The 9820-nt window shown below is 46.4% G+C and overlaps 1 protein-coding gene across 8 annotated transcripts in view; it reads right to left on the bottom strand.

The window, feature by feature from the left end:
• Window positions 1-9820, bottom strand: part of LOC144178201 (unconventional myosin-Ia-like) — a 229895-nt gene that overhangs the window by 53641 nt on the left and 166434 nt on the right. For 6 of the 8 annotated variants that reach the window (XM_077705858.1, XM_077705853.1, XM_077705857.1 and 3 more), the window contains exons 3-5: window positions 8418-8576; window positions 7462-7577; window positions 510-604 (exon numbers count right to left, since the gene is read on the bottom strand). In XM_077705858.1, coding sequence (XP_077561984.1) covers window positions 510-604; window positions 7462-7577; window positions 8418-8576 — 370 coding nt within the window. The remainder of the gene's footprint in view (window positions 1-509; window positions 605-7461; window positions 7578-8417; window positions 8577-9820) is intronic. The other 2 variants (XM_077705854.1, XM_077705856.1) reach the window with 2 other exon arrangements.

The following is a 9820-nucleotide window of genomic DNA, read 5'->3' as shown; positions in this document are numbered from 1 at the left end:
CTCTGAGCAGTCCTAAATATAAACCTCCGTTCTAAAGGCGAGAAGGGAGCCGTCACGGAATAGCACTTATAAAAAAATGTCACAGAATAGCACAATTGGTAGTGCACCGCACGCGTTATGCGGAGGTTGGGGTTCGATTTCCACTTCCGGAAAAACGGCGAATTTTTTGTCGACTGTTATTTTCCCTTTTTATCCTTGTAGTATCGCCAAAAAGGTCAATCACACCTCATTTGGCACTAGAAAAGCACTGTCAAAAAACGTCAAATAGCACTGGCAATAAAAACTGCAACTTTGATATATATATATATATATATATATATATATATATATATATATATATACGCATATATTCCTGGTAACAATACAAGAAATTTTGTGTTATTTTCCAGCTAAGACATAATTTCATCTTTTCTTGAGCGGGTACCTCAATTGTGACCGCCTATCAAGGCACGCTGTTAGACATATGAATTACTAACTACAGCCTGAGCCTAAAAATCAAGTGCGTTTACCCGTTTTTCCGGCACCGCTCTCCCCGGTGATGATGACGCACTGGTCCTGATTCCGATCCTTCAAAGACGTGTAGGCGACATTCGCTACTGCATAGCTGAAAAAAAACGAAAGAAAGTATGATATAATTTCACTGTTAATCAACCTAGACTTATGTGGATTGGGGGGAGGGGGGGGTCGATTGTGTTTCAACTAAAATGACGGAAGCTCCTGTCCGCCCCCTCCCCCCTTCCCCCTCCCATTCTCCCATACCCATTTAATTTGTGTCATATCTACACTCACTAAACACCAGACACCATTATTAAAGGCACAAGTGGCAGCCCAAACACAAGAGGAAAAACATCGGCTATTAAGCAAATACCCACAGTCCCTCAACTCAACGAACGCATACATAATTTAACGAATGGCCTAAACGCCTCCCGGGACTGTTGACTCTCTCCCTGCCCCATGCCTGTTCCTCCGCTGCAATGCTTAGCAGGCATAAAAACTCAGAACTCCTAACATTCTTCGACTGCGCCCTACTAAAGCCATATTATCGTGGTTCATGCTCGAGTCACTGAACGAGGAATGCCATCCAGGGGTTTATCCAGAATTTCGATTTCGGGAGGGGGGGGGGGGAGGTGGTGTCTAAATATTCCTAAGGGGTGTTGGGGGATGTTTGGAGGTGTGTAAAGCCCTGGGCGGTGTGCTCGTGGTTGTTGAATCTCTCTCTCTTTTTTTTTTTTTTTTGCGGGGGGTGTGCTGCGGGTGCTGGGGGGGTATCAATCCCTGATGCAATCTCCAACTAAATCAGAACTATGCTTCCAGGGTAGCTGGTGCTTCGGACTCTGAGCATGACCACGAGTAGAACGAGATAACGGTTCGGCCGCTACGCCAGAAGATTATTGACACCTCTCATCAGGCTGCTCCCTCCGAGCGCTTCTTCTCGGCCCAACGAGTCTCTGCGGTAAGGCTCCAGTTCAGCATTCCGCCCTCCTCCTTCCATACTCCGCACACTTTTTTCTCGTTCCGTTGGTAGAATTGCAGTCGTACTTGACAATAAAGAATACTACTCAACATATCTTTGGTAATACAAGGCGTCACCTAAAAAAAAAAAAAGCGAACTTGTTGCGCTAGTTGGTTCATTTCTGCAGTAAAAAGAATCTTTTCACTGCAGAAATGAACCAACTAGCTAGACCAGTTCTGTTAACTCGTATTTCTTCTACATTGAGCTCATTTCTCTGTTGTCAAACCGGGCTTGTTCGCTTGTTAACCTCGTTGCGATTTCCAAATGCCGGTCAAGGCTACTCTCGTACCGTACCAAGCGGAAGGTGGTTGGCACGGACGATAATACGAGGAAACACAACAGAGAGTAATCTAAAAAAACTTACGATCTTGCGAAAGGAGGCAGTTCGGGCACACATTGACGAATTATTTAAGAAAAATAGACCGAGCTTTTGATTGATTGTAGGGTTTCACGCGCCCAAGCAACGCAGGTGATGAGGCGCACCATAGTGAAGGGCTCCGCATTAATTGTGATCACCGCCGAAATCTCGTACACACGGGTGGTTTTTGCTTTTCGTCTCCATCAGAAAAGCGGCCGCCGCGGCCGGGAATCGAACCCGCGTCCTCGTACTCAGCAGCACAACGCCTTATCCACTGAGCCACCACGGCGGTTCCGTTCATCTAAATAACTACAAACTATGTCGAAGTTATAAACGTGCAGTACACCACAAACTAGCGGCATTTGTAGAACAAGCTACACTACAAAAAATGTTTCTCCATACTCCGGTCGATGTCATATCCCTTGGCAGGCACCATTCCCCCGCACAGAATATGGGCGCAAGAGATTAGGCCACACTTTACACCACACATTGAATCAGCTTTCTATATGATGCACTGCTCCTTCAACCGTAAGGGACAAGTGTATATTGTAGCTATTTTTGTGGGGGCCTAATATTTTTGGGAAGGTATATTTCGGAAACCTGTCCCTGAACGCAGCAAATACTGTTTGTGCCATTTTTATTCGTTTTTTACACGTATACGACTTGGATGTATCATTTAGGGTTGTATACATACGTAGCATGTCTCGAAATACTACCTATAGTTGCATGCCTGCATTTTTTCGGGCATTATTCCTTTTTTTTACAGGGGGCAAGCGGTACATTTCCATGTAATCAGGCTATCTGTTTTTATAGGGCACGCCTGTGCGCACTATAGTTTAAAGTATTCCGAAAAGGGAACAAATACTGTACCGTTTTTATGACCTGATTTTCAGGATAACTTGTGTTGCTTCTTGTAGCGTAGAAATTCCTGTATGCGCCACCACTTCCTTTTACGATGCAGTGTTTGGGCATGCTTGCTGCTAGCTAATGGTGGCCAGAGTAGGGTCAAGTTGCTGTAACGCAGTTTTTTTTTTTTTTTTTTGGTCACAATTTTTTCACCTCATGTACTGTTTTGGTGAAAATAAACAAACTGAACCTGCTTATGTCACTTCTGTCTATTTTTTCTTCGGCTGTTTACCGCCCTATACTTCTTACAGCAAAAAAAAAAGTTTATCTTCTTTAAGTCAGGACGTTTACAAGCCTTCCAAATTTCTTCACTCGGCGATGCGGAAGAGCCCTCGAGGCATTCATTCATTCATTCATTCATTCATTCATTCATTCGTGCATCCATTTATTTATTTATTTATTTATTTATTTATTTATTTATTTATTTATTTATTTATTTATTTATTTATTTATTTATTTATTTATTTATTTATTTATTTATTTATTTATTTATTTATTTATTTATTTATTTATTTATTTATTTATTTATTTATTTATTTACCTACACCGGTCACCCCAGCTCTGGACCCTATTGCAGGAGTGGAGCAGTACATAAATTTTGTATACTTGTTGGACAATTACGTTCCGGGCAACACACACTCTACGTCTTAAGTCACGGCCTCATTCTCTTGCCGGCCTCACGCTACCCTGATACTTGCGCCATTAAGACTTGAACGGTATCTTCCCTTTGCGTGCCTGACCTCCACGTTCTCACACATGCTCCTGCCGTTACCCAGCTTCGACCAGCTGTTACTCATCGCTGAGTTGTCGTGGAAGAACTGATTTAATGTCAAGACAAATAAGGCTTCCTGTTTTACTTAACGTTTTGTTCAACAGCGCAGGAATACATAACAGTAGATGCCCACGACTCACTCTCTTAGCGCTATTATTTATGTTTTTTTTTTTTAATTTTGGGTTGAGTTCAAGGATTCTTCAGCAGATACATTTTGTTGCAAAGAACTAATTCCGTATTTCAAGTCGTTGCTGAATGATATCGTAGCGTCTTGTCAGTGAAGAGTTCAAAGATAATAATAATCCTCATCACAACCATCATCATCATTAGCAGCAGCAGCAGCAGACTGTCTGTGCCCCCTGCGGTACAAAAAAGAGTCTTTCATATCTCCCATATTCCTCCAGGCCTTCCTGTCTTGCGAAGACCTTCTCCAATCATTAACTCCGAATTTTCTGATTTCATCCATCCATCGAATTAATTCTCCTGCTCTACTTACAGACATGTTTATCTAATTAATTATACACATTCCAAATATGGTTGGAAAACATAGTGAAAAGACGAAAATACAAGAGGAAAAGGAAACAAACACGGCACTGCAATCTCCTTCTTGTGTTTTCGTCGTTTCGCGCTGTTTTCCAGTCATCTGTGCCATTCCAACCCGCGCAAGCTGCCACACTTGCAACATTCTTAATGATAAAAGTAGTGCAGTGCAAAAACCGAGAAGAACAAAAGAAAAACACCTAAACAGACACTGCAATGATTTTATATTTTTGCTCTTAGGATGGGGAAATCCGTGTTAGGCTCCAAAAGACGCTCCATCACCTCGATCTAAGGAAGGATAATAAATCGCATTTGTGTACGCATGAACACAAAGAAGGTGTTGCCATTTGCCGCGGAGACTAAGGGCCGTATTCCGAGTCCCTCCTCCACTCCATTTGCTCCCTCCACTCGGCTGAGGGGAGGATTTCGCAATCCTTATACATGGGGAAATCGATTTGAAGGATCTCCTCCAGTGGAGGCTCGAGTGGAGGAAGGACTCAGAATACCAGAGTAACCCCCGTATTCTGAGTCCCTCCTCCACTCGAGCCTCCGCTCGAGAGGACCCTTGAAAGCGAGTTTCGATTTCATAAACTAACCTCCACTCGAGTGTCTCCTCCAACGGAGGAGCTGCTCGGCGATTTGGAGGAGCCGCTCACGATTTGGAGGAGCAACTCCAAGGTGTCGTCTGTGCTACCTTGAAGCAGCCCTCCAGTACTATTTTCAAGATGGCCGCCTACGCTCCTCTCGGTTCGAGCCGGCTGTGCTCGCTCGCCTCTTTTCCGGAGCATGTGTCCCGCATTGACGAGGCATATAATGAAGGTTCAGGGGATTTACGCACCGTGAATTTGCCATGTCAGCGCATAAGGTACTGGCTGAATACGCTTGAGCACTTCAGCAAGGGCGAATTCGTGTCGCGGTGCCTCTTTACCAAATCGGTCACTGCTGGAGCTGCCGAGGTGGCTGCCGAGCCAAACGCCGAGCTGAAGAGCCAAACACCAGCAACCGCGGCCACCCACTGCTCCCTGCGTTCCAGCTGCTGGTTACGTTGCGATGTTATGGCGCCGGGACATTTACAGTTGTGATGGGTGCCTTCGTCAACGTTTCGCCGCCGACAATACGCGTCGTCAGGCGTTGGTTGGAACTCGTAATTCGAAGCGTCGTGATGTTTTCTGCGACGGCGGGCGAGCTCAGAGATATCTGTGCGGACTTGCCTTTATCCTCGCAATGACAAGGTTGTCGCTGTTATGTACCGAAAGTCATCGCTATGTAATGAAGGTGTCACACTAACCTATGACACGGCTACCGTAAGCTGCTTACAGTGCGTATGAAGCAGACGATCGCCGTATGGAAGCGAGCGAGCGTGTCGTCTGCTCCAAAGCCCAGTTTTATTTTTTTATTTTTTCTTCGAGCCGCCTGCGCTGCGAGGCTCCGCCCCTCTCCAAGTGCCCGTCGCTTTGTGCTCGCCTCCTACCTCGCGCTTGCGTGCTGTCGAAGGGGGACATTTCTACCGGGTTCACCGTGGTGCCTGTAAAATTACACACGCACTACTTTGTAATTTGAACATTATGTCGGCTTTGAGCTGCCGATAGTGTCGTGAACCGAAAAGAACAAATAATTAGGCGCTCACTGTGTCGGCAATTCCGGTCTATGATATGCGCTCGTCACGCATGGAAGCAAACCGCCCTATACCTCCAGCCCTTCCGCTGACATATCGTTATCTTGGCTGTCATCCGGAGGGGGGGGGGCCCTGAAACTTATAGTAATCGAGAGGATCAGAAAGGACAGGAGATACAACGGGATACGTGGAGACATGGAGCAGCGTGCACAAAAACAAAACAGATTTATCGTCTGCTACCGAAGTGTGTGTGCAGTGTGGCCAGACCAGAAAACAGTTATTTCTATTTGTGTCCACCTGGTTCATGTTATTTTCGTGCTCCTCTCAACCATACAAACTAATATTTCTTAAAATAGCTGTATAATTACTTAACACAAAATAAAAACATTAAAAAGTTATATTTCTTAGGCGTACTTTTATGTCTTGAATAAAAAAATTGCCATAACCTCGCCCCCAGATGCCTTTCGCTGCTCCTCCGAAACTGCGATCTCGAGGGTCCCTCCAAACGAAGGATTTCCTCGGAGGGTCGGCGTCACCACGTTTATGAAATGCCTGGAGACCTCGAGTGGAGGTGTTGCCCTATCCTCCACTCAACGGAGTGGAGGAAGCACTTTGAGTGGAGGAGGGATTCAGAATACGGGGGTAAGTCTCGAAGGCATTCTGCTGCTGAGCCCATCATTTCCCCGATGGAGGGATACAATAAAAACAACCGTGTGTCGAGATTGCGGCGCGGGTAAAGATCTCCACGTGGTCAAAATAAATCTGTAGTCACATTATCGGAGAATGCAAACTTACTCCAGGAGTGCCACCACTACTATTCCCTTCGCCCTACCCACAAGACAGTGGGAGACAGTTGTCTAGCCCCTCCTCCATGACCAGCTCACCCTTATCGAGAAGGCAGCCGCGGTCATGACGGCGCACAAATTTCCTTCAATAGGTAGCTACGTCCACACGATCTTCTGATCGATGCTCTTAAGTTGTTCTCTCTCTCTCTCTCTCTCTCTCTCTCTCTCTCTCTCTCTCTCTCTCTCTCTCTCTCTCTCTCTCTCTCTCTCTCTCTCTCTCTCTCTCTCTGTCTCCCCTCTACGACGGCGCTCCTCAACACCCAGCTGCAGCTTCGTTGCGGGAAACTCCAGAATTTTAATTGGATTTGAAGAAAGCCTTGTAAGCAATTCTTTGAGATCAGAAACAGTGCCTTTTTTTTAAGCCTTATTTGCTTGAGTACCGTATTTTGCGCAACAGTATTCTTGTTCTCACAGCGGAGTCCTTTCAGAGATGTCACGCTATTGTGCCGATTAGGGCGGAGTCTTTAAATGTGAGTATTCCAGCTCTTGGTCACGCGGGACGGCATTCATATTATCGGACAGCAGAAAACTGAAGTGGCTATATTCATGTCACTACCATGTGCAATGAGAGAGTAACAAAACAATGAAACGTGAATGCACAATAAGGACTTCATAGAATTTTTCCATGTTTTGGCTACAAGAAGAACTGACGTCGGCAAAAAAAAAAAAAAAAAATCAGAAGGAGCTGTTTACGGTGATTTTTAAATGAACTCTAATGAATTCTATTGCTGTCAGGTGGTGTCAACTTAAAAACTTCAAAACGGATAGAACAATTCAGTATTTAATCACAAGAGAAACACTTTTTCGAGCTTTCATATACGAAAGACGTAGAGAAATTAGTATAAAATGTGCCTGCGTGAATAGTAATCTCAAGCGAGCTGTGCCGAGAAACCTCAGTGCAATGGCACTCACATGTGGGGGGGCAGCTCGAACATACTGCACTTCTCGTAGGCCTGAATCACGTCCGGGCAGTAGAGGGCCAACTTCTTGTACGGGTTCACAGAGACCACCACGGCGCCGATGTAGGTCTGCAAGCCAAATAAAGCGAGAAGACCATCGTGAAAGAACCACAAGAGACCACGCAAGAGCACAGCGAATCAGAATTCAGCGTAAAGTGTTGGGCGATAAGCTTGCGCTACTCGAAGCAAACAATGCCGATCGGTGCTCACTATTTGTTTCAGACACATAAAGAACCAGCCATTACAATTTTTCACACGACAGCATAATTCGAAAAGGCTGGGCTTGCGGGCTCATTGCCATGTGACATCTGAAAGAGAGAAAAGTAAAGACCGAATCTACTCAGCTATGGTCCGTGCTATACTTACAATGCCTCCCGTCCACCTTCACCAGCATTTGTGCGAGAAGGGCAGCAGCATTGCTCATCACTGAAAAAGCAATAAGTAACGCGGGAGGCCCTCGGACCGGATGTGTGTGCACGTGTTTGGTTTCGCATGCTCGTACGAATGCATGTGTGTGCAAAAAGGTGTGAATAGTGCAACAGAAAGCTTCCCGAGGCGATGCCGACCGGAAGTGTGAACGTGTTTGCTTTTGTATGTTTGTGCTTATGTGTGCGTCTGCAAAAATGGCGTATATAATGAGGCAGAACAACATTTCCTGCACTTTTGTTGAATTACATAGAACTGAGTGAAAAAGCTTCGATTTCGCTTTCGGTGCCTATATCACCAGGTGCACCATCTCCGTGACTTCAGTTCAGACTAATGACTTGATTACTAGATAGATATGCGTACTACGACGCCTGACTAACTGCATATATTCAGCTTGCAAAATGTGGATCCTCTCGCGACGTCGTATGAGTATGATAAAGTGGCATCATTGGTAAGGGTTGCGTGACAATGGTAGTGGCGTACGTAAATGAGGTCCCTCTTGAATCGCTGGTGCAGGTTTGCGATGAAGGCCTCTTCGGTGGGTGGCTCGAGTAGCAGGGCGTCGCTCAAGCCGATCTCCTGGTCCAGGCTCAGCACGCCGCGGGCGCTGGCCGACGACGAGGGACGCTGCTGCTGCTGCTGCTGCGCGAAAGAGGAGGAGGAGAGAGAGAGAGAGAAAACCCCTCAGTCAATACACGTGCTCGAAAATGGACGCTTTTGCCTAGGCGCTTGTTGCTCTCACAAACGTTCTCATACTATGGGCTGCCTTTCACGTATGGGGGAACTCGGACGCATGAGGGCTGTCCCCATTTTGACTGTTTACCAAGCAAGCGGGCGAGGGGCCGTTCGTTCGGAGAAGGTACCGAGGACGAAATGGCCGTCCCAGCAATCCGTCCACGCCAGAGGCGCTCGAGGTAGATCGGAAGCGGGATAGAGGATTACGCGATCACACTGGAAACTTCAGAAGCCACCCGGAAGGATATTGGAGGTCGGTGTGAGCGAGCTACCGAAGTGAAAGCGCAAATTGCGTAACAGTTAGTTCGGCCAATGAGTGCGTAAACGAAAAACAACGCCACATGCACTATACTAGCCCCGGTTATATTTCATTTGCGTTTTTCGCTCGTTTCTCGTTACCTTCTGTTGTGATGGGCTTGCATACTCACAACCCTATTTCGTCAAGTAACCGAGTTACGTGCTGAATGTTCCTGCAGTCTAAAAAATTGCCGCGGGTCGGCTGCACCACAACGCCCCAGTACCACCAATGAGCGCAATCAAATCTGCGGATTTGGCGAATGAGGAGGCCCAGCATGCGGTTAGACTAAAAAATAGAATCGGCGCTGGGTCAATGGGTCAACAGCGCACATGCACGCCTTGGGCTGATGTTCCAGAGCAGATTGTGTTTTTTTTACTTTCTATCGGCCCACAATGATTTACCCAAAATGTTTATCATATGAACACTGGCTCATTCATCACGGGAGGAGAATAAGGCGGCTCATGCCACAGTCCGAGCTCATACACACCGGGCGCCTCCTTCTGGGATGCCAGCCAGTCCTTCCATAAGCCCAACACGAGAAATAATCCCCAGAAGGTGCAGTGACATCCTGGCCCACTACCGCTAGGGACGAAGAACCTTTCCGCCTCCACATCACAACATGTCTCGCGCAGACACAGTCATCTACAGACAGTTACAAACTAACACATTTCCACAAAGTGCATTACTACACTCAATGCACCCGACATTGTACACGGACACTTGTAAATTCTGCATAGAGCCATGCACTTTCTACAACATGGTATGGGAGTGCCGCCACACACCATTCCTTGCCCCAAATCCCAATTCCTCATTGGAGAAGTGGGAGGGTCGGTTGACCAGCTCCAACCCGGAT

The sequence above is a fragment of the Haemaphysalis longicornis genome, unplaced genomic scaffold (genome assembly GCF_048455015.1).
Source record: "Haemaphysalis longicornis isolate Haplotype H1 unplaced genomic scaffold, Haemaphysalis longicornis Haplotype H1 scaffold_4, whole genome shotgun sequence".
Taxonomy (NCBI): domain Eukaryota; kingdom Metazoa; phylum Arthropoda; class Arachnida; order Ixodida; family Ixodidae; genus Haemaphysalis; species Haemaphysalis longicornis.
Note: the sequence above shows the minus strand (reverse complement) of the source record. Positions and strands in the feature narration are given on the sequence as shown.